General features: G+C 39.3%; 1 protein-coding gene across 4 annotated transcripts in view; it reads right to left on the bottom strand.

The window, feature by feature from the left end:
* Positions 1-26,218, bottom strand: part of ARL15 (ADP ribosylation factor like GTPase 15) — a 429,148-nt gene that overhangs the window by 282,863 nt on the left and 120,067 nt on the right. For 3 of the 4 annotated variants that reach the window (XM_054684369.2, XM_054684367.2, XM_054684368.2), the window contains one exon: positions 9,945-10,089. In XM_054684369.2, coding sequence (XP_054540344.1) covers positions 9,945-10,089 — 145 coding nt within the window. Of the gene's footprint in view, positions 1-9,944; positions 10,090-10,201 lie in introns of those variants that run through there. The other variant, XR_010157239.1, reaches the window with a different exon arrangement.

Raw genomic sequence — 26,218 nt, 5'->3', positions numbered from 1 at the left:
CCAGCTATTCTGCCATCTTCCACACTGAATGTCTACATACACATGTGGATTTCTGACTTCCTCAATTCTTTTCCAAGTTACGTTTATTACTATTGGAGTTTGCCGTTTATTTCAGTACCCTCCTTCCACCCCCTTTGTTCTTCTTTACTTACACACACACACACACACACACACACACACACACACAGATACGCACCTGCTATGAACAACCAAAAGAATTCTGGACCTGGGCAGTAAGTTTGAAGATGTCAGCAATGCCTATCTCAAACTCCAGCACTGAACAGTTGTGGATCCCCGATAACTAAAGTCAGCCTGTGGGACCTCCTCTGCTGCCTATTCACCAACCTTCTCTACCATCAGTAACTTGTTTCTACAACATCTTGCCCTCCTTTCACTATAACGAACACACAGGTCCAAACACCAAGCATCTACCCCTTTTCTCCTACATCATTACTTCCTGCCTCCCATGGCCAACTCAGCCTCACCTTTATCATTACAGAGCCTTCTCAGTGAATCATATCGAACCTCATCTTTGTTAAGAAGTCTTCTCCATGCTCCAGCATTTCCCTGCACATTTTTTCTTCCTCCATACACTAGCAAACAGAGCTTTTCCTTCTCTTATCAGCGCCTCTCAGCACAAACTTTGCTTCCTTCTACGCTTTTAGAACACTTCATCATAGCCACTTGTTAATAACATCCTACCTGAGTTATGACGTTTACTTATATATGGACCTCTGCATTCCCACCTACCAATTTTCAGGGAGTTTGTTCATCTATCTGAATGAACTCAATATTTGGCTAACAGTTGTCCACCACACCCTATCTGCTTCTATTCTTATGGGCAACATTCTTAAAACTAATAGCCAGAGCTATCCTCTAAGTTTCTGATAGTTTTTCAGATCTCTAAAACTATCAGCTCTAATTCATATCAATCATCTCCAGTTTATAGCAAAGAGTTGTCAATTCAATTAAATTTTCTACTTTAACAATCATGCCATCAGCAAGTACGTTTTTATTTATTCTTTCACAAAATGAAAGCATTTTATTTATTTTTCTTGCCTGATTTACTGGCTAGAATCTCTACCACAATGTTGAATTGATGTGGTGAGAACAGGCATCCATGTCTTATTCCTGATCTGATCAGGAAACAATTCAGTCTTTCTCCATTAACTCTGACAACAGCTGTAGGGTTTTCACAGACGCCCTTTAACAGTTGAGGTAATTCCTTTCTAGTCCTACTTTGTTAAGAGCTTTTGTCAAAAATTGATGCTGAGTTTTTTTTGTTTTTGTTTTTTGCATATCTTCACAGGATCATAGTTTCATCTTTTGGTTTATTGATATTGTGAACTAAACTGATTGATTTTTGAATGTGCAACCAACTCTGCATTCCTAGAATAAATGTCACATGGTCATGACATATTATCCTATTAAAATATTATTGTTTAATTTAATTTGTCATATTTTTGCTTATAATTTTTGTATCTGTGTCCATGAGGGCTATTGGTATGCAGTTTTTGTTTGTTTGTTTGTTTTTTGTAATGTCTCTGTGTGGTTTTGGTATCCGCTTCATGCTGGTCTAAGGAGTTGGGGCATTTTTCCCTCCTCTTCAATTTTCTGGAAGAGACTAAAGAATTGGCAGTATTTCTTCCTTAAAATGTTTGGTAGGATTCACTAGTGAAACCAACTAGATTTAAAAAAAGAAAGAAAAGGTATCAATTTCTTAAACAGATATAGGTCTATCCAGGTTTTCTATTTCTTCTTGAGTGAGATTTGATGGTTTGTCCTTCAAGGAAATTGTCCATTTTCTCTAAGTTGTCAGATTTACTGGCATAAGGTTGTTCATGATATTCCCTTATTAACCTCTTACTATTTATAGAATCCATATTGATGTCACCTTTCTTATTCCTGATATTGGTTATTTGTGTCTTTTTTATTTTTTCTGATCAGTTTGGCTAGAGTTTTATCAATTTTACTGACTTTCTCAAAGAACTAGCTTTTGGTTTTACTAATTTTCTCTATGGCTCTTCTATTTCATTGATTTCTACTTTGATCTTTATTTTCTTCTGCTTATTTGGGTTTAATCCATTTTTCTTCTAGTTCCCTAAGGTGGAAGCTGAGGTCATTGATTTGAGGCCTTTCTTTTCTGAATAGACATTTAGTGGTATAAACTTTTCTTAAAGTCCCGTTTTATAGGCACCACAAATTCTAATATGTTGCATTGTCATTCAGTGCAAAATCCTTTATAATTTCTCTTTCGCTACCTTCTTTGATTCGTGGGTCATTTAGAAGTAAGTGAGTTTCTAAATACTTGAGATGTTTTTTTTCTTCTTGTTATTGATTTTTAATGCAACTCTATCACGGTCTGAGAACATATTGGATATAACTTGAAGCCACTTAAACTTATTTAGATTTGCTTTCATAAACCAGGTTATGGCCTAATTTGGCAAATATTCTATGTGTACTTGAAAAGAATGTCTTCTGTTGTTGGGTGGAGTATTTTATAAAATGTTAATCAGGACAAGTTAGCTGTTAGTGTTGTTGAAGTCTGCTACGTACTGGCTGATTTTCTTCCCACATGATCTATAAAGTATTGAGAGAAACTGAAGTCGCTGATTGTAATTGTGGGTTTGTCCATTTCTTTTTGCAGTTCTGTCATTTTTTTGTTTCATATATTTTTAAGTTCTGTTAGGTACATAAATGTGTAGAATTATTACAGTCTCCTGAATAAATGATCCCTTCATCATTATGAACTTCTTTATCCCCAGCCTTATTCATTGCTCTGAAATCTACGTTGTCTAATATTAACATAGCTACCCCAACTTTCTTTTGACTAGTGTTAGCATGATGTATCTTTTTCCACCTTTTTATATTTAATCTATTTGTGTCTTTATACTTAAAGTTTGATTCTTAAAGTCAGTATTTGGTTGGGTCTTGGTTTTTAAAAAAATCTATTGTATCAACCTCTGTCTCTTAATTAAGGAGTCTAGATCATTTATATTTAATATTATTATTGATGTTTAGGTTTGACTGTATCACCTTTCTACTTGTTTACTATTTGTTTCATCTATTCTTGTTCCCCTTTTCTTCTTTTTCTGCCTTCTTTTGGATTATTTTTGATAATTCTATTTTCATCTCATTTGTTGCTTTATTGGCTCTCATTCTTTGTTTTGCTATTTTAGTGGTTACTTTAGGGTTTATAGTAAATCTTTAATCAGTCTACCTTCAAGTGTTATTATACGACTTCACATATAGTACAAGAATCTTCCAATAGTGTACTTCCCTTTTTCCCCATGACCTTTATGCTATTGTTCTCAGGCATTTTACTTTTACATATGTTGTTAACCCCATAATATGTGGTTATTATTGTTGTTTAAAGACATACCTCTTAAAGATATTTAAATAATAAGAAGTAAATCTTATATAATTATCCACATAATTTGCATTTCTGGCAGTCTCCATTTTATATAGATCCAGATTTCCATCTGGTATCATTTTTTTTCTGACTCAAGGACTTCTTTTAACATTTCTTATAATGCTTATCTGCTAGCAATAAATTCCTTCAGATTTTGTATGTCTGAAAAAGTCTAGTCTTTATTTTTACTTTCTTTTTAAAAGAGACTTTTGCTGGATATTAGTTGACAGTTTTTTCCCTTTCAGATGCTGCTCCAATGTCGTCTTACTTGCATTTTTCCAGTGAAAAAATGTGATGCCATCCTTATTTTTATTCTTACTCATGTAACATCTTTTATCTGCTTTTAAGGTATTTCCTTTGTACTACTTTGTTCTCAAGAGAAAAAAAAACCAAAAGGATGTGTGTTTATATGTATATTTATATGTATGTATAGGTGCATGTATAGATATAAATATATATCTTTGTTTACATATATATATAAATAGAGACAGAGAAATACTTTAAGAAATTGGCTCACACAATTACAGTTGCTATAAACCCAAAATCTACAGTTTGGGCTGGCAGGCTGGAGACCCAGGAAAGAATCAATATGCAGTTCAAGTCCAAAGGCCATTTACTGAAGAATTCCCTCTTGTTCCAGGGAGGCAAGTCTTTTATTCTATTCAGGCCTTCAACTGGCTGGATGAGGCCAAACCATATTATGGAGGACAATCTGTCAAAATCCGCAGATTTAAGTATTAAGTTCATCCCAAACTACCCTTATAGAAATATCCAGACTAATGTCTGACTACATATTTGGGCACTGGGACCCAGCCAGTTACACACAAAATTAAACATAATATTCTTTATCACCGATTTTGAACAATTTTATTATGATGTGCCTTGGTATAGTTATATTCACGTTTCTTTCTCTCTCTCTTTTTTTCCCCCCACAAGAGATGGGGTCTCTCTCTCTGTCACCCAGGTTGGAGTAAAGCAGTGTGATCACAGCTCATTGCAGCCTCAAACTCCTGGGATCAAGCAATCCTCCTACTTCTGCCTCACAAGTAGCTGGGTCTACAGGCAAGCACCAACACATGCAGCTAATTTATTTATTTATTTATTTGTAGAGATGGGGGTCTTACTATGTTGCCCAAGCTGGTGTCAAATTCCTGGCCTCAAGTGATCCTTCCACCTCAGCTTCTCAAACTATTGGGATTACAAGTGTGAGCCACTGTGCCCAGCCTTGCTCATGTTCCTTTTGTTTGGGGTTCAGTGAGCTTCTTGGATCTGTAGGTGTAGAGTTTTCTTCATGTTTGACAATGTTTCAGCCATTATTTCTTCAAATATTTTTCTGTCCCTTTCCACTCACCTTCATGGACTCAAATTACCCTAGCTTAGGTTTAAAGTTGTCCCATAGCTCACTGGATGCTTTTTGCATTTTTTTCTCTCTCAGATTGTCTCTATGAACAGATACAATACAGTGATAATAACAGTTTTAATGTCCTCCTTTGCTACTTCTAATATTTACATCAGTTCTGGGTCAGTTCCAATTCGATGATTATTCTCATTATGAATAATGATTTCTGGCCTCTTCCCATCCCTGATAATCTTTGACTGACTGTCAGACATTGTGAATTTTACCTTGTTGAGTGATGAATATTTTTTCTTTAAATCCTATACAGCTTTGTGCTGAGATGCATTAACATTACCAGACAACCATCTGAGGTTTTGGGACTTGCTAATATTATCTGTCATGTGAGTCCGGAGTGGTACTCCACTTACGGCTGAACTTGCCAAGTACTCTACCCAGTTCCTTGTCAGTTATAAGTTTTTCAGTCCATCTGGTGATTGCAGGCATAGTTTTCAACCCTGTATGAACACCAACCACTGTTCCCTCTAGTCCTTTAAGATGGTTCTTGCCCTGGCCTTGGGAAGTTTCCTCACATGCATGCATTGAATATTTTGCTGGATACTCAAGGGAGACTCTGAAAATCTTTAGTGTTCTCTCTCTGTACAACTCTTTTCTCTGGTACTCTATTCTATGAACATTAGCCATCTTGGTCTCCCCTTGCTCTCAGCTTCATCTCCTCAATGCAGGGAGTTCACTGAGCTCCACCTCAGCTCCCTCTGGAACTGTGCCACAGCCTGGAAACTCTCAAGGCATTAAGCTGGGACAATCACAGAGCACATCTCATTTGTTTCTCATTTCTCAGGGATAACTGCGTTTCCTGGCTTGAAAATTGTTGCTTTGTATATTTCATGAGCTGGTTGCTGTTGTTCTTCTTCTTCTTTTAGATGGGAGAGTAAACTAGTTCCAGTTATTCCATCTTACCAGAACAAGAAGTCCTCACTCATCCTTGTGCTCACTGCCCTCTCTTGAGCATATTCAGTCTTGCCTTTTCCCCTGATGACCACCCTAAACCTCTGACTACTAGCATGCTCATGAGACCTTTTCTTATAGAAACAAATTCTCTTAGCACTATTTTCTCTGTTTCTGTCCACCTTCTTGAAAGAACTGTCTATATTCCAAAGAGTTAAGGAGTGAAAACTATGGTCTACCCCTCAATTCCTTTGCTTGTTCTTCATCCCCTCAATTCTCAGGTTGGTTTCCACCTCAATACTCTATTGAAACTGTTTCTACCATTAGTTATTAATTACCACATTGTCACCACATCCAATGGCCTTTCTCAGACTTTAGACTTATGTTTACCTTATTTGACTGGTTCTTTTGATTTCTTGCCCATATTTGACTTAAAGGATATTATATAGAACTGTCTGACCTGTATTCCTTATCAAAAGCAGATGCTGTAATGTAAGCTCCAAAGAGCAGGGTTGTTTGTATATTTTGTTAACTGATATATCCTCAGTCCTTAAATCAGTGGCAGTCATATAACAGACATTCAATGAATGTGGAATGAATTAACAAAATATAATTGGTGCTTAGCACCTTTCTTCCCGCTTTCTACCCATTACCCCTGGACAATCTCATCCAAATCTATGACTGAGTTGTCTCTCAAATCTCTCTCTCTATCTCCAAAATCTCTCTAGTCTGCTTGGCTTTTAGCATTTGGATCATTGTTGGATGTCTTGTCAAACCTCAAAATCAGCATGCCCCAAACTAAACTCATTATTTTTATCTTAAAACTCTCTGTCACATTCTCCCTGCTTTTTTTTTTTAACAATTCACCAAAACATAAAGCTATAAACTTGACTCATATTTGATTGTTTTATCTTCCTTTCCTCTTGAATACCCAGCATAACTGTCACTTTTACAGTAGCAGTAACATCCCCACAAGTATTGTCCCTGCTGGATCACCTCTACATCTAACAGGTCTCCCCCAACAGCTTCTCTAGTCTCTAGCCTTAGAGCCCAACATCCCCTAAATCTCTGCATGCTGTGCCTTAACCCAGTAAGACCACTAATCTTTCTCTGAATATACCTATGCTTTCTATCCCTAACTCTCCTCACCCCATTCCTCTCTGCTTAGATCTTACCCATCATATGAGACCCTACTCAAATGTAACCTTAACTATGAGCTTTCTTTGACCCTCCAGATTAGAAATGATCACTCTCCTCTTTTAACTTTCATATTTACACCATTAATATAACACATATCACATTCTGTCTTAGCACAGAGCCTGGAGTATATTAAATAAGCAATATATGTGAACTGTTTTTATCAATACACAACTTATCTTCCTAACCTGGGTGTAAACTTCTTGATGGCAGCCTCCTCAAAAGAGGCCTCCAAAAAGACATTATGCCAGGTTCAGAACAATGACAACTCAAAGAAGCTTGATATCCAAAAAATTAGCCAACCTAACAACCAATTCATCAGAAAATAGACTAGCGCACAATTCTGGTAAAACGTATTATTAAAAAATTTCATAAAAACAAATACAAAACATAACTTACAAGTAAGAAAATTATACACAGATAATCTTTTACACTATAATTCAAAACTGCTCCTCTAGCAATAGTGCTAGAAGATAACTCTGATAATTGAAGAAAAGCATACTTTGTGTTACTCTTACACATATTTTAGAAGCTATTTTGATTGAAAAGACTTAAGCTAATAAAGTTTATATAACTTCATTGCACATTACTCAAAAGATATTCACAGTTTTATAAACAACCAATAAAGTACCTACTTCCACCAGAAATCCTAAACCTTGGATACCACTAAACTTCACTTGAACACCTGAACTGGCATCCTATCTCTAGCTATGTAACAATAGCCATGTCACCATACCTTTGATCTTCAGGTAATTTAGAAACAGAATATGGAAAAAGATTCCTACCTGTCATATAAGGGCTGTTATAAGGCTAACAGAAGACTATATAGATTCAATTTACTTTCATTTGCTTATTAACAGACATCTGTATCCATGCCTAAACCTTGTGACAGACTCTGGGTATACAATACCACATACGATGCTCTAGCTGCCCTTAAGAGATTCTAACCCAAGATGGGGAGATGGGCACATACACAAAGCAGTGCTACAGGCACTAACTGGGAGAAATACGGACAACGCCCAGTGGGGAGAGGAGGGAGTACTCAGTTCTGTCCAAGGAGAAAAGAAGGTAGTCAGAAACAGCTTCCTGCAAAGAGGCTACACATGAGCTCTGCTAATCTTCTCTGGGGTCTCTACTCATTACAATCCCCTTATCCTTTCCCTCATCCTAAAATCAAGCAATGTCTCTAACCCTTTAACAGCTCCACAGTTTCTTATCTCAATTCTAAAATCTGAAAAGCTCTCAAAACCTGCACTTTTTTAAAACTTACTTGCCGGCAAAAGCTGACCTGAACTGAAGTAAGGTTCTTGATCAACAATATCCTTTCTACTTTTTGTAGGAAATCCTAGTTAATAATTCCATCATCCAACCATCACCTAAGCCAGGAATTGAGACAGCCATGGCTTTCTCACTCTCACCCTCCAAACCCAACTACACTAGGCTTTGTCAATTCTAGCTCTCAAATATGTATCCTACCTATTCCTTCCTCTTCTTCCCCCTGTAACTGCCTCAGCCAAGGCCTTCATCATCTCAGTTGCACCATCACAGTAATCTTCTGCCTCCGCCTCCAACTGCGCTACTCACAATTTAGCCTCCACATCATGGCCAGCTTGATTCTTCTCAAATGGACATCTGATCATGTAGTTTCCTTGCTTAAAATACTCTGATGTCTCTGCACTATCTACACGAAAAGCCCAAACTCCTGAGCACAGTATGAAAGGTCTGCTAAGATTCAGCCACCACTGAATACAATTCGTCTCCTGGCACTCTATTAAACATACACTGCAGCCACACACAAATGCAGTTTCTAGGAGTTGCCAATCTGTTTGACACTCTTTACCTTCACACTGCCCCTCTGCTCCTAAGTCCTCTTTCTTTTCCACCCCTCACCTTGTTTCTTGTACCAGACCTACTTATCAACCTCAAATCTAATGTAGCAAACCACATCATGCATCCTTCCCTTCCCCAGGTCCAGGCAACACTGTCATGCCCCTTCCTTCCACGCCCCATCTATTTCTGGATATGAACTTAATGTTTATGCAGCCAGTATACTGAGACTCCTGGAATGCTGAAATCATCGCTTATCTCATGTCTAACACTGGACCTAGCACATAGTAGGTGCTCAAAATAAGCTGGCTGATGAACAATCTTTTCAGCTTTCCAGAAAACATCTCACCCTTCTCCTTCCTTCTCAGCTCTCTCTGCACAGCAGCTCTTTTCTCTATCTCTTACAGCTGTTCTTCCATTATTTCCTCTAACTTATACTCTTCTTTCCTTCTTCATTGTCAGAAGAGAAAGAGGGCACATTTGGGAAGTGAAGAAAAACCCTAGCCAGGATTTCTCACTAATAACTTGACACTGAAAACATTTTGGGCCTGATAACTCTTTGCTGCGGGGGCTGCCCTGTACATTGAAGGATGTTTAGTAGCACCACTGGCCTCTATCCACCAGAAGCCAGTAATACCCCTCCCCACAAATGTCTCCAAAATGTCCCACTCAGAGGCATAATCTCCCCTGATTGAGAACCACTGCCCTAGACTGACTTTGCTTGGCTCCATCAGGAAGCAATAGGGGAAGGCTGATGCATGATCTCTTGCACTGACTTTCCTCCGGGTGAAAAATGACAAGGAAAGAAGATTCAGACTACATCAGTTTACTATTCAGGGAGTGTGTGGCCAAGAAGCATAGGCTGGAGTGACACTTCAAGGAAGGAAAGTACTCTATGGGCCCAAGATGAATCCATTTTGTCATATATCAGAGTTCCAGATTTCAGGATTCATTTGTATTAATATTTTCCCAAGCTTCATTTATTCAATGCCACTGAAATGACCTGCTAGAGGGATACAGGATACAGCAATTTAATGCTATTAAATTCATTTCAAATCTTTTTTGAAAAAGAGATAGTGTTTAAAATTAAAATAAACTGATTAAAGCATTAAACTATAAGTAGAAGGGAGGGGATAAATTGCACAGGAAACTAGGACATCTTGGGATGAGAAAGAAGAAGGGACAGAACCCCAGCACAGTACCCACCTGTGGTCGACACGACGTTATCAGGGCTTTCACTGCAGAGTTTGGACAACAGACTGGTTTTGCCAGAGCCTGTGAGGCCTATGCAAACCAGGTCATATTCTGGTCGTGCAGGTGGTGGTCCCTTGCAGCAAAGTGCTCTAAAACACTGCCAAAAGAAGGGGAAAAAAATGTTCCTTTAAATGACAGTACGGAAATAAACCATAGTCACATTTAAAATGACTGAGTAAGTATTAAGAAGTAATTGAATAAAGTATTACCTATAAGGAAGAAAACGGTAACTGTAGAACAGTGAAACCTGGAGACACCACTCTAGCCAAGTGATCAAAGTTAACATTCTTAGTTATGAAATGTTTTTCTACTTCATGGCTCCCTTCCTGCTATGGCAGGTGCACTGCAAAAAGCATGACATCATCCCACAGCTTTCCTGTCAAAACCACACAATCTGAATCTAAGCATGAGGAAACCAGATAAAGCCAATCTAAGGAGTATTCCATAAGGCAACTGGCCTGTTCTCCTCCAAAATATCAATGTCTTAAAAGTCAAAGAAAGACTGAGGAACTGTTCCATGTTAAAGAAGACTAAAAAGACATAATAATAAAATGCAATATATCTTGGACTGGATCCTAGATCAAGAGGGGGAAAAAAAAGCCATAAATGACATTATTGAGACAATAAGTGAACACTGAATATAGACTGCATATTAGATAAGAGTACTGTATACGGTTAAATTTCCTGAATTTAATCAATGTACTGTGGTTATGTAAGAAAAATCATTGTTCTGAGAAAATATTCTAATTATTTATAATACCTCTAAGTATTTAGAGGTGAAGGGTCTTGATGTCCACAATTAACTGGCTCAGAAAAATCTAAATCTCCAGCTCCATCTTTATCTGGTGAGGAGAGTGATAAAGCCAACATGGCAAAATGTTAATGACTAGTGACGCTGAGTAAAGAGAATAGAGGAAAACTCCTTGTTCTGGTCTTACCACTGATATTATTTCAAAATACAAAGATTTTTAAAATCATTAAATAGAGTCTCTATACATACCACTGCCTTTCTGGCCTTTGCTAAATTCTGTTTCAGGTCAATCAACCAGGGTACTATAAACTGTAATATAGTTTGTGCACTGCACAAACCTGTTTGCTCTGCAAGAGTTAAAGACTAGGGGATCTGGGCCAGGCACAGTGGCTCAGGCCTGTAATCCCAGCACTTTGGGACCAGTCTGGCCAATGTGGTGAAACCCAGTCTGTACTAAAAATACAAAAAGAAATTAGCCAGGCATGGTGGCAGGCACCTGTAATTCCAGCTACTCAGGGGACTGAGGCAGGAGAATCACTTGAATCTGGGTGGCAGAGGTTGCAGTGAGCCAAGGTCACACTATTGCACTCCAGCCTGGGCAAAAAGAGCGAGACTCCATCTCAGAAAAAAAGAAAGAAAGAAAGAAAGAAAGAAAAACAAGAGGATTTGGGAGACAGGGTATCATTTGTGCAGCTTTTGATCTTTCTACTTATCCCATATCCATAGGGGCCAACTATGTGCCAGCTTATAGAGCCTGAAACATTTAGACCCTGAATGATTCATGAGAGAAAGAGGGAAAGAGGGAGACAGGGAGGAAAGAAGGCAGATCCACTCACTTTTGGGTCATCTGGAGATTACGAGAGAAGAGACCTATAAAAAAGCCTGTGTTGATTCATCTCACTCAGATAAAATCCGAGTACTAATTGGCTGTCATACTCTCGTAAATCAAACTTGATTATTTCTCTCCCTCATTTCTCACATCTAATCAACAAATCTAGTTCATATGACCTCTGAAGTAGCTCTAGGATCTGTCCACTTCTGTCCAGCCCAGGCCATCATCACCTGAACAACATCAATATCCTCCCACTAGTTCCAGTATATTTGCTCTTGTGCCCCCTATTCTCCACATTGCAGTGACTGGATTGCTTATAAAGAGAAAATCTGACCATACGTGCTTAAGCCACCCCAGTGACTTTGCCCAGCTCTCGAGCCCAAACCCTTACCATGGTCTACCCCACACTCCATGATCTGCTCCAGCCAAGCTCACCAGCCTCATTGCCCTCACTCCCCTACATCCTCCAGCCATGCCCTCTCTTACCTCAACTGAGGCATCTAATATGCTGTTCCTTCTTCCCCCAATTCTGGACTTAGCCAACACCTCATCATTTTTAGGTCTCAACTTAATCATCCCATCCTCAGGGCAGTCTGCTCCAATCCTAAGATTGTGTTAGCAATTCACGTCCAGCTCTACTGGGCTTTTATAAATTCATTACACAGACAATTGCAGTTTCTTATTCATCACCAGCCTGTGAGAACCATGTCTGTCCCCCTTCATCTCAGTACCCCCAGTGTCTAGCAGAGAACATGGCATAGAATCTACCCTCAGCAGATAATTGTTGAATGAAGAATGAACGACACTTAAATTTTACCTAAGCAAAGAAAAAAGAAAACGTAGAGACTAACAGGATGCTTGATCTATGTTCTCTGGGCCCTCCACGCTTCAAGAAAATACTGTCAAAATAAGAAACCGTTGACTTTTTCACTTCGCTTCAATGCCATTAGTTAGCCTAGTCCCCAAAAGAGTGGTTTTGGTGTACAGGATCAACTTTCTTGGTAAATTAGAGCTTCTTTTTGTCCTAAATTCACTTTTCCTCCGTTCTCAAGAGGTTCTGCCTGCTTCTGGTAAACAATTCTATGACCCATATTCTTCATGGGTTTATTCATGCTAATTGTATTTCCTCTCAGTCTTTTCAAGCCTGAGGAGTCCTACTTATTTCAGTCTGTCTTCATCCTATGAGATGTTCTTCTCTGACCTTCCTTTAGTTCCAGCACACCCTCTCCCACAAGATTAATGACCATAACTACTAACAGCATTCTAAACGCCAACACATCACTTCGTGGATTCATATGAAGGCTGGCTGATACTGTCTGACTTTAACAAGCTTTTTTATAAAGTCTGTCTCCCAGACTCAGAATGAGAGTTTTTCTCAGAGATAGGTTTATTTGTGTATGTATCTGTTCCCTCAAAGATGGCCATGGCTAGCAGCTGTTCAGACTTAGAAGTGGTCTTCCACATTCAATTAGGACAGACAACAAAACTAGTCACACAGTTTCTTTTACTGGGCTGCTTTGGTCTTGTTTGGGGTTCAAGGAGGAGAGATCCCATTCCTGCCCTAGAGGCCTTCATTCTCACTCAGCTCCTTGCCAGAATTCCTCTGGACTATCTCCTGGAGGAGGGCTGGCCTGACTACCCTGGCCCAAACTATCATAAACCTTAAATATCAAATGAAACTGTATGTGAATGATTGCTAGAGCATCCTGTTTAAATTATTCATGTCGTTATCACTCATATTTTTGCCAAACACTCCAGAATTTCATCTTCATGTTCTTTTTAAAATCCAGAGTATAAAAACTTTGTAGCCAACTCCATTAATATCTATTTTACCTGTTTATTCTAGGTCACCTAAGCCACTTCTGACATAAAAGATGATTTTGCAATGATAGCAGTGATGTCCTACTCCACTGTCTTTTCTCTTCTTTCTTTTTTTTTTTTTTTTTTTTCAGACAGAGTTTCACTCTTGTTGTCCGGGCTGGAGTGCAATGGCACAATCTCGGCTCACAGCAACCTCCACCTCCCGGGTTCAACTCGGCTTCCTGAGTAGCTGGGATTACAGGTATGCGCCACCACACCCGGCTAATTTTTGTATTTTTAGTAGAGACGGGGTTTCACCATGTTGGCCAGGCTGGTCTTGAACTCTCGACTTCAGGTGATCCACCCACCTCAGCCTCCCAAAGTGCTGGGATTACAGGTGTGAGCCACCATGCCCAGCCTTCTCTTCTCTTTCTTTTTCTCTCTTTTTTTTTTTAAGACAGTCTGTCTCTGTCACTCAGGCTGGAGTGCAGTGGTGCAATCTCCACTCACTGCAACCTCCAAATCCCAGGCTCAAGCAATCCTCCCACCTCAGCCTCCCGAGTAGCTGGGATTACAAGTGTGCACCACCGCACCCAGCTAATTTTTGTATCTTTGTAGAGATGGGGTTTCACCATGTTGCTCAGGCTGGTCTCCATCTCGTGAGCTCAGGTGATCCACCCACCCCGGCTGCCCAAAGTGCTGAGATTACACGCGTGAGCCACTGAGCCTGGTCTCTCTTCCCTTTTTATATTCTCACCAGTGATATCATCTCCAGTCCCATGGTTTCAATCATATAACCGAATGTCATAAGGACATCCAACATGACATCTCCCACTCCGTCTCCCCAAGCTCTTTCTCAAAGTCCAGGCTCTATAGTTCCAGCTGTTCTATAAGAACCCAAACCAAAACTGAATAAAACAAAAGCCTCCCCACAAAACCACAGGCTGTGGAAATAAGGTTCTTTGGAACTTAATGGCTAGATTGATAGTTATTACAAGGCAAAATCTTTGACATAAATCACAGACTCTTAGAAATCAACATGTATTTGAAATGACTGAATAAATCATCCTATGGGTAACAGGAATAGTGTCAGATTTTGAGTCAACAAGATAAAACTTTCAACAGTATGCTACTTCCAATGGAGGAGGAATGGTCATGTTTTCTGAGTCAGTTCCTAAAAACTGTAAAGAGTTTTCATTTGTTTTTTGTTTTAAAACTTAATGAAGCTTTGGATCCTATAGTCAATTTACTTAAAATTACTCATTTTGGCCTCTAGACTATACTGTACCAAAGTTCATTGTGTGTGTCTCCTACAGCAGCTCTTGCATTGTTAAGAGTAAGCCCCTTTCACTGTTGTACAATGCGAAACACAATGCTGTCGGCAGTCCTGACAGCAAGCGGCAAACTCAGGCCTCATTCCCAGGCCAGACACTAAGGCATTGTGTAACTCTGTTCAAGCCTCATAAACCTATCCATGCTTCAGTTTCCCCATGATTAACCAGTAACGTTTTAACACTCTCTGCCGCTTCCTTTCTTCAGGAGGATGTTATGAGGCCTGGGTGCAATACATCATGCTACTAAGAAAGGCGCCATACAGGTAAATAACTGCTCATTGCGATTTTCATTTTTCCAAGGTATCTTAAGTGACAGTTAGCTTCCTTAGACAAGGGCCTGGCCACCCAATATACAGCCCAGACTGTAGTACTTCCAGCAGCCCACAGCAGCCTCCACATGCTCCATTCTATCCCAGTTCAGCCCAAGACACTAAACACACACAACCTGTCCCCACTCCCCTGGTAGCAGCAAATAGAGAACAGAGCCAGTCTGAATATAAGTATACCCTCTTGGGGGGCCAACGAAGGTCATGGTCTCCATTGCCTAGACTGCTTCAGCTCACAGGCCTTTTCACACGGGACCAGTTATGACTTGGTCTTTTTTAAAAGAACCCAGTGTATCTACTATATTATGTCAGGACACAGGATGTTTCCCCATTCTGTGTACCCACAAACTTCTAGTGCTATATTTGAGGAAATGGTGTGCCTAGGTCTTGAGAGAGGGCAAAGACCAGAAATCACCAGTAATAACTGACTATATCGTAGACTTTGGACAAATCATATAATCTTATAATCAACAGCTGAAATAATGGATTAGCTTAAAAGCAGAAGCAAACCCCTTAGAAATATGTGCTTAAAAAGGAAGGTGACTACAAATATTGGAAAGAAAAGAAAGCAAAAGATAAAATTACTAGAGTAAAATAAGGACTTGCATTTCAGTCTGATGACCTAGCACCAAGGCAGCAAGATTATCTTAAAATGTTCCCATTTCTCTTTGGAACAGAAATAAGGTATTTATTTCCCCAACAGTGCCAGACATTTGGTAGGTCTAGCAGAGCACTGTACACAATCAGTACTTGATGAATAACCCCTCATGTCAACATTGCAAAGCACTAATCAAGCATTTAATTGTACATTTCATTTTCCTCTATATTTCTACCTTAATGACTCCGGCCACCCTCCAAATCACCACTATTCCTTCATATGGTCTGAGCACTTAACGTTTCTATGCCACCCTGTTCCTGTGCACACAGAATAAAAGTTCCTCCCCACTTTCCTACTTGGCAAACTCCTGCTCAAAGTTCTGTTTAAAGGGCACCTCCTCTGAGAAGTGTTCAATTCCCTCAGAGAGAAATAATCCTTTCTTCCACTTCTTGGTCCTGTACAGACTAGCACTACAGTTAATACTATGACACATGTATTCTTTTCTAAGATTCACTGGCTGATAGAAACATGCACACAGACACAAAGACATATCCATTCTTGGTCCTATTATAGGTTCAAAAAGCTTAATCTTACAGCTACCAAGGGGTGGCCAGGCACCAAAACAGAGCAGCAAAGTTGTCCTACAAGTATGTGTTACTAGACGAGAATCTAGCTCAAAATCCTCCCACTTTGGCACTGGCCCCTGCATTGCCAGTATTTCCTACCATCCTGTTTCGCTAAATTCCCAGCCCTTTGGGACATGGCATTTGTTTCAATTGATGCTCTGTTTTTCATCATGAATACATGATTTTATTCTGAGCATGATTTCAATTTGATTGAAGCTCTGTATAGTTGCTGGAAACTTTTCTTCAGTCGGCTTTGGGACTTCCCCACAGCCAGACTACCCAAGCCCCACACTGTTTCCTTCTCATTTCAATACTGGTCTCGCCAGACAGAAACACAAGGTCTCCTATGACAGCTCACCAGGTCTTTTTCTATGTGGCCCAAGGGTGAGGCCAAGGACCACACTCGATAAATACTTTTTAGATTAACGAAACATCCATGAGTTGGTACCTAAAGGGAAGAGAAAAGTCACCCATAACTTTAAGTGGATATATTTCTTACGTAGTTGGCTTCCAAACCAAAAAGAGGCAGCTATTCATTCTGACCCTTCTCCAACTCTCATAATGAAGACAAAAAGAAGCTTCTAAAAAGAAGTCAATTTCTAGAAGTGTTTTCTAACACCAAGCGTTGCTCAATGAGTAAAACATTAAGAAGTGCTTAAATATGTAAAATGACTTGATTTAGAACAAAATATTTTCCAGGTCTGTAACAGTCAGTTATGGCTCTGTCTTTTGAAAATGTAAACCCAGTACAAAATACAACACATTACAAAATGTGTTACGGGATTTGTCAGAGCTGCTTGAGCTCTGTAGGAGACATTGGGAGGGGCGGGTGTCCTAATAAATTAAAAATAAAACTGTATTGAACACCAGATATAAGTGACTTATGGGTATTAATTCATCTATTCCCTAGAAAAGTACCATATGATTTCAATTTAAAGAGGAGGAAACTGAGGCTCAAAGAAGTTAAGTAACTTGCCTATGTGGAACAGGATTCAAACCCTGGCAGTCTGGCTCCTGAGCTGTTTTCCAAACTTCTGCAATGATAAGCCTCTAATTTCTGAGGGCGTGTCATGCAAAGGAAACTTTAGATCCACTCTGTGTTGATAGAGGGCAACAAAGAGATAAGAAAATGTACCCGAGAGCTATTAAGTGGCAGAGCTGGGGTTCGAGCCAGGGTTATTCCACTCCAGAGCCCTAGTTCATGCCCTCAAGTCAGGGATCAGAGCATCAGAAGTGGGGTGTTCTGTTCCTTTGAGGAGGTGAAAGAGTGCTTTAAGTAAGTTTGCCTTTGTAACTGAAGAGAAAAACACCAGGCGAAGGAAGGCGAAGATACAAGTCTTTGTATTGCTTCTTTACTTGTACCAGCAGGTTTATGGCCAAAGTATCTCTCATTCCAGGCAAAAGGGACCTGCAGCTCTCTTGAAGTTAGAGAAGTTGGGTGAGAAATAGCATCCTTAAGATTCTTGCCCTGCTGAATTAGAGAGCAGGGGAGGAGGAGGAGAGGAGATTGACTGGGATGGAAGAAAAGGGGATACCAAAGTGCTGCTGGCTTCTCTCTTTCACACTGTTTGCTTCTTTCATTTAACCCTTTTTTGTCCTCTGGAAAGGATAAAACTTATGTATTAAGAGAAGCCAGCCAGGTGCAGTGACTCACACCCGTAATCCCTGCACTTTGGGAGGCCGAGGTAGGGGGATCATTTGAGGTCAGGAGTTCGAGACCAGCCTGGCCAACGTGGTGAGACCCCGTCTCTACTAAAAATACAAAAATTAGCCAGGTGTGGTGGTGTGTGCCCGTAGTCCCAGCTACTCAGGAGGCCGAGGCAAGAGAATCGCTTAAACCTGGGGGACTGAGGTTGCAGTGAGCTGAGATCGCGCCACTGCTCTCCAGCCTGGGCGACACAGCGAGACTGTCTCGAGAAAAAAAAAAAAAAAAAAAAAAAAAAAGAGAAGCCCATGTGAGCTGCAGAGATTTCCAACCCTAAGCACAGCAGTAAGGAAAAAAATCTCTTTTGAAACAGCCTCAAATTATATGTATATATAAATTATACCTTAAAATATATGTGTATGTAAATTATATCTCAATAAAGTAAAATAAATAAGCAAATACTAAATAAAATATGTTGGAGGAGAGTATAGGAGGAAATATATGAATAAACTGGGTTGTGCAGAAAGGCATGTGAAGGAGAAGGTCTATAATGAGCATGCGATCTCTTAGCTAATCCTATCTTTCTAGTTGTAAGAAGAGAAACAAAAATCAAATATGCTTCGATGTCTTAGGGTGACTAGTGGTTCTTGCAAACAAGTTCAAAATGGCATCTATAGCAAGAAAAATAACAAACAGGGCAAAGGAGTGCTGTGAAGAGGCCCCTGGCTGCCAGACACAGCCCAGCTGAAGACTTCTCCACGTTCCAAGAGCAACCTATGTTGCTGTCATCCTTTAAGACCCTAGTGGGAAAAAAACAACAAATTGTTTTTATAGAAGGTGGGTCAAACCTTTCAGCCTTGTGGGCTGCTGGGAGCACACAGATGAAGGCTTTGGACTGGAATTGTCCCAGGGCTGAGGCTTCTGGCCAATACATCACACTGCCTCAGGACACTAAGTCTGTCTTTGCCTTACCCTTTGTATTTCTCAATCCACATTCCTTTTTGGGGTGAAATACTCCATTATTTCTGCTTTGTTCTGGGCTGTCTCCTGTCTCTGTCCCTATTAACTCGTGGCAACAAAAGAAACAAACAGAAGCAGGGGATTTCATGCTTAGCAGCTATAGACATTGGCCTCACGGCTTTGCAGAGGGGCAGACATCTGAGACTTTGAATGGAAGAGAGTGCTGCTGCGCTGAACCAGACCCGGGGCCCACGTGGCTCCCAGTCTGCATCAGTCATCCCCGATCAGTGGCTTTCAAGAGTCTCGGTATGTGGAATTCAAGATGAACCAAAAGTGAGATTTTAAAAGTTAGGGCATGTAACTGATGATTAGATTTAAAGAAATGAATTCAAGATTCTCATATAATTCCCAGCTATGCAAAATTTCACATCTTCTCACATTGGAAATAGATCAGAGGAATAGGATTTTTTTCTTTTACTAGGAAAGAAAACTAAGTAAAAAAATAAATGTTTCTTTTAAAAAAATCTAATTCTTACATTGTAATGGCTTGAAGGGAAAAAATCAATTTTTATAAAAACAGAATTATGCAATAAAACCAGCAATAAAATACCCAGGCATAAATGTCTGTAACGAGACCTAACCTTTATATGCTATATTCATAAACATCTCCAAATCAGGGCCTCATCTAGGTCAGTTTCAGACCATGTACTATTTTTTTCCTAAAGAGCAAAGTAATACAAAGGAAAGTGAATGAGAAACTAATGCATTTTACAGCAAATCTCTTTTTTTGGTGATTACCTGAACAGAACATTTCTAAACAGGAAGTAGGCCATAAAAATACACAAATACTTTTAACATTCCTTACCAAGGGCATTTTCTATATTTTATAGACTTAAGAAGGGTCAGGACATGAAAACATTTAAAAGGAGCTAGGTGGTCGGGCACAGTCGCTCATGCTGGTAATCCCAGCACTTTGGGAGGTCAACGGAGGAGGATCACTTGAGGCCAGGAGTTTGAAACCATCCTGATGAACATAGCGAGACCCCATCTCTTCAAAAGAAAAATTTAAAAATTAGCCAGGTGTGATGGTGTGCGCCTGTAGTCCCAGGTCCTGGGGAGGGTGAGGCAGGAGGATTGCTTGAGCCCAGGAGTTCAAGGCTGCAGTGAGCTATGACTGTGCCACTGCACTCCAACCTAGGCAACAGTAACACTGTCTTTAAAAAAAAAAAAAAAAAAAAAAGAGAGAGAGAGACTAGGTTCCACAAGTAGACCTTCAAATGGATTTAAATATCACCACAAAAATCCCTAGGAGGAAAGATCTCAATAAAGTAGATTCTTTCCGTTCACTGTGCTTTTGGAACTGAAGCTAGAAAGGCTTATAACAAAAAAAAAAAAAAAAAGGAAAACAAACCAAAATTGTTTTTCTTGTAGTCCCTAAAAGTGGAAATCCTATTCTATTCTTCACTTAACAATCTTTTAGGCTCCATAAAGATGGAGCTCAGTCCCATATATTCTACTAGTCACCAATTCCTATGAATCTGTCCAACTTTGCCTCTACTATTTCCCTGTTCCTCCTGGATCCCAGTGCCTTTCTTTGTTCAGGACATCACCACAGTCCTTTGGATAACCACACTATCTCTTCTCCTAACTGGTGTCATTAGTTCAGGTCTTATCCTACTCCAATTCAGTCTCCAGAATACCATGTTTTTCCCATGATTTAAAATCTTTCTATAGCTACCCACAGCTGTCAGGATAAAGTACAGACTCCTTATCTGGGCAGACAAGGAGCTTTATGATCTGACCTTTGCCTTCATTTCTGGCATCCAATAGTTGTTACGGGGACCACAGGAAATAACGTCTATAACAGCTAAAACATGGTTTGACACACAAAACTTAATTGCTAATAATATTAATTATTATTTTTCCCACCAAATACATGGCCCTCAAGGCAATCCTATGCACCTCCATGCAGTTTCTGATCCATTCTCTTTCCGGCTCCATGTCAGTAAAGGGGCTGACCCTCTGCCTACACATCCTTCCTCACTATTTTCCTCTGGCTGGCTCTTAGTTACCCTTCAAAATTCAGCTCAATGATCATTTCTTTCAAGACAACTTCTGTGACCCTCACACTGATTTAGATGACCTTCTCCAAACTCCCTGAGTATCTTTTCTATTTCACTGTCATAACACTCATCATTCTGTCAAGTACAGTTGATTTGCCATCCATCTTCCCCCACTGGACTTAGAGCACTTGAATGCAGGCACTACTTTTAATTCAACTTTGGAGCATGAGTGTCTGACCAAGCCACATGGCCAGATGTGCTCCCCAGTGATGTGCGTGGCTATGATTAAAAGCATGGTTAGACAAGCCTGAAATCAAACCCTATGGCAATCAGGACAAGTTACTTCACTGACAGCTAATCTAGAAAATAGGGATCATCTCACAGGATTGCTGGGAGTAGCAAATAAGGTACTATATACAAAATGCTCAGCACAGTACTCAATAATCAATAGGTGTTATTATCATCATGAGTGCTAATATTAGATTTTTCAGTTACAATAGTGTTTTCCCAAAGAAAACTTATTTTTATGATCACACATCAGGATTCTTCTCATAGTAGATAATTAAAGATAATTCAGGGTTTAGGCTTATTTTAACACCAATTTGGTCAAAGATCTGATATGATATGCCAAATCCCAATGGTGGCTAATGACATAGAGGCAGTCCATTTGGTTTGCAATAATAACAACAATTAAAAGGTCGTAGTATGACATATAGTGGGACAATCGTTGGATTATTTTCTTCCCCTAAAAGTGAAGAAAACCCCTAAAAACACACTTTCAAGAATTACTGGTCTATTCTAACAGTTAAATCGACTCTTTTTGAATATAAATTTCTATGTAGACCTAGACAAAAGCATAACAGAGCAGAAGTGTCCGTAATCCCTGTACATCCTCAAATCACACTGCTTTAACTGCTGACAAAGACAAATGTTTACTATGGTCTAGCGCGGAGAAGCCAATACGGTGAGCAAAATGCTATCTCGCCTCACACATCAACACACGTGCCAGACAGATTCTGACTGCAAAGTCTGTTATTGGTGATGAGAGAGGCAGAGAGGGCACAGCTGGATATTTCAGATCCACAGCTGAGCTGGCAGCAGTGGGAGTTCAAGCCATCTTCTCACTTTAAAAGCTGGAATGAATCTGTGAGAGTTATTTAAAGGTGTGCTTTATTAAAGAGGCACTTTCTGACTACTGTCAAACTTCACCAGCAAAAGCTGAACACACAGATAAAGGCAGATCTATGTGGGGTCACCTATCAGATGTCAGCTGATCTCTTTCAGCACCCACAAATCACTTATTGAAAATTAAATACCAAAAAAAAGTTTTCCTTCAAGATTAAATGTAGCATGTGGACTTAATTTATATTACTAATCCTTTTAGTATTTGCTTTATATTATTCCCTGAAATTAGTACAGGCACAAATGCCTTAAATTATGCTTCTTGAATTTATAGCCCAAATTACATAGATTATACAAGTACCATATACAGATTCATGAAGATATTAGAGAGGCTCCATGGGCCTTATACATTTAACTAGAGCTTTACTAGAATAAAGTCTCAGTAGCATCGACTTTTTTTTTTTTTTTTTTTTTTTGGTCAAACAAAGCACTCACTCTATCAAAGGAGTTCTTAAACTACCAGGAAAATAAGATACTTGAACATCCCAAGTGTTTCTTAAAAAGGGATGTCCTCATTTTCCTTTTGTACAAAACAGGGTTCACATTGCAAATAACAGAAAAGCAATTCATTGGAAGGATACTGATAATTCACAGAATTGATGAGAAGGCTAAAGAACAGCAAGAACTAAGGCAGCCCAAGGTAACACTATTATAAGTTTAGTAGTTGCCACTTATGCTAACTGCTTGCCACCCTGCACCAAACTCCACTGCAGCCACGAGAATGACATCAGAAGGCTCCAACCCCAGGCACTGTGCCACTGAGCTGGAGAATCTAACCAGCCAAACCTTGCTGGGTCTCATGCTGGGGTCCTGGCTACCAGGTTGTTGAGGAAAAAATTGCTGCCCCCTACCATCAGCAATGGAAGTTCTTGTGGGATTTTCTCCTAAGCAGGGCAGCCAAAACCAGTATCAACTATACATTGGGTCCACTGGCCCAACAGACAGCAGAACTTATCTAGTACTACAATTGAAGGACATAAAACAGAACATATTTATTCATCTTCCAATTCCACAGACTGATTCTGACTGAATGTGCCAGAGTCTTGGGAATGGCTAAGAGTCAGTCTGAACCAAGGCAGGGGACAGGATGAGGGCTGGTAGAAAACCTGGAGTGAATTTTCCTGAGCAAACATGTTTTGCCCTGTTAGTGTCCCACTTGTTATTTAATACTCAGCTCTCCTATTCTACACGTATTCCCTTCTCCCTTTCTATTTTCCTACTGATACATTATTACATGTAAGAAGATGAGGCTGGCTGTGAATGTAGAGGAAGCAAATGCCTGGCAGTTCTTATGTTCTTACTTGCATATTTTTGCTTTCCTTTCACCTTCAATGTCTTATGGGGAGAAAATGGGACAGGACACACTTGAAGCCATGTGTAGCACCTAGCTTTTGTTAAACACAAAAACTCCATGGGACAGTCTGGGCTATTGTTTGTCACTAGCAGTGTAGATAGACAGAAACTCCTTAAGGATGTGTGACTAGCCATTCTTTTCTTTCTTTCTTTTTTATATAAAAACATTCTGGTTTTTGACATGTTTGTCTAAGTAAGGTACAATCCTTCAAGTCTCCCTTTTCCAATTTGCATATCACACCATAATTGTGAAGCAACTGTTACAACAAGAATAAAAAAAAACTACTCATCTGGAACATGCAACAAAAAATGGAGCAATCATATTTATGGTTAGCAATAAATAAATAAAGGTCCTTGGCTAACAAACTCAGCTTTCCCAAAAGGAAAAAAACCTGAAGCCTCACAGTAAACTATCATGTTAAGAAAAAGCAGTGGGGGAATGGGAGTGGGAGGGAAAGGATTAGGTAAAGGCATGTATTTTATAGAAAAGGACATTAGGCCTCATTTGCTTGGTGAATCTGTGGAAATAATTTATGATATTCTATACAAGGAATTATGACTCCATCCTGAACAGACTGCTTATCTCCCCATGGCTCTTCACAAGCAAGAAAGGGCATGCTCATGACTCTTTGACTTTAGTGTTAACATTGATTTTATAATTACAATAATATTGGATACCAAGGTCCTCAAGGGAATTAGACATGGACAAATTAGAGACAGTATTTGCCAGAGATAAAATATTCATCACCAACAGAGTATATAAAATGTATCTGAGAGGATCAGGGCTCACTTGGGACCCACACAAGAGGAATAAGACATCACCAGAAAAATGCAAGAATTCTCTGATATGTAAAAATCTGAAACAAAGAATGTCAGTCTTAACAAATTCTGCACATATTAAAATAAGACCTCATTGTCACATAATCTGGGGGCATTCCAGTAGGGCAGAGAATAAAAAATTGACCTGAAATTTTCTTAGAGGGCTTCCAAAGCAAATACATAACAAGGCCCACAGCTCTCTTTTTAATCCTATTAATTTTAAATTTCTTACAAATCACAAACTTCTCTTTGCCTAAGGTTTACGTCTCAAGCTAACCATTTTTTTTGTGCAATCTTTAGGGTTTTCTACATACAGGTTCATGTCACTGGCAAAGTCAACGTGCAAAAATCAGTTGCATGTCTGTACACTAATAATTAACAACCTGAAAAGGAAATTATGAAAATAATTCCATTTATAATAGCATGTAAAAGAATAAGACACTTAAGAACTAACTTAACCAAGGAGGTGAAAAGCTTGTACAATAAAAGCCACAAAACATTGCTGAAAGAAATTAAAGAAGATACAAATAAATGGAAACACATCCCATGTTCATGGACAAAAGACAATAATGTTAATCTGTCAGCACTACCCAAATGGATTCAATGCAATCCTATCAAAATCTAAATAATTTTTTTATGGAAATAAAAAAGCCCATCCTAAAATTCATATAGAATCACAAATGACAAAACAATCTTGAAAACAAAGAACAAAGCTGGAGCTCCAGACTTACACATACAGATTTCAAAACAAACGTCCGGTAATCAAAAGAGCATGTTATTAGCATAAACACAGACATATAGACCAATGAAATAGAATAGAGATCCCCAAAATAAACCTTTGCATATATGGTCAAATGATTTTGGGCAAGGGTGAAAAGATCATTCAGTGGGAAAGAACAGTCTTTTCAACAGATGGTGCTAGGAAAACTGGATATGCACACACAAAAGAATAAAGTTGTACCCTTACCTAATGCCATATACAAAAGTTAACTCCAAATGAATAAAAGCTTTAAATGTAAGACCTAAAAGTATAAAAAACATAGAAACATAGAAAGTTTTTTCTTAGAAAAAAACACAGGGCAAATGCTTCATGACATTGAATTTGGCAATAATTTGTTGGACATGATACCACAGACACAGATGAAAAAAGAAACAATAGGCAAATTGAACTTTATCAAAACTAAAACATTTGGTACAACAAAAGAAAATGTCAATAGTGTAAAAAGGTAGTCCATAGAATGGGAAAAAATATTTTTAAATCATATCTCTAATAAGAGATCAATGTCTGGAATATGTAGAGAACCCCTAAAACTGAACAATAAAAAAACTGTTCAAAAATGGACAAAGAATTTGAAAAGACATTCCTCCAAAGAAGATATACAAAAGGCTAATTAAGTACATGAAAAGATGCTCAATATCACTAATCATCAGGAAAATGCAAATCAAAACTACAGTGAGGGCTAGGTGTGGTGGCTCACGCCAGTAATTCCAGCACTTTGGGAGTCAAGGCAGGTGGATCACTTGAGGTCAGGAGTTCGAGACCAGCCTGGCCAACACGGTGAAACCCCGTTTCTACTAAAGATACAAAAAAATTAGCCAGGTGTGGTGGTATACACCTGTAATCTCAGCTACTCAGGAGGCTGAGGCAGAAGAATTGCTTGAACCCAGGAGGCAGAGGTTGCAGTGAGCCAAGATCACCCCACTGCACTCCAGCCTGGGTGATAGAATGAGACGCTGTCTCAAAAAAAAAAAAAAATTACAGTGAGATATCATTAGGATGGCCACTGTCTTAGACTGTTCCTGTTGCTACAACAAAATACGTAATTTACAAAGAACAGAAGTTTATTTTCTCACAGCTCTGGAGGCTGGAAAGTCCAGGATCAAAGCACTGGCATTTTGTGTCTGGTGAGGGCCTTCTGCTACATCTTCACATGGCA

The sequence above is a fragment of the Pan troglodytes genome, chromosome 4 (genome assembly GCF_028858775.2).
Source record: "Pan troglodytes isolate AG18354 chromosome 4, NHGRI_mPanTro3-v2.0_pri, whole genome shotgun sequence".
Lineage (NCBI taxonomy): Eukaryota > Metazoa > Chordata > Mammalia > Primates > Hominidae > Pan > Pan troglodytes.
This window is presented reverse-complemented; position numbering and strand designations above follow the sequence as displayed.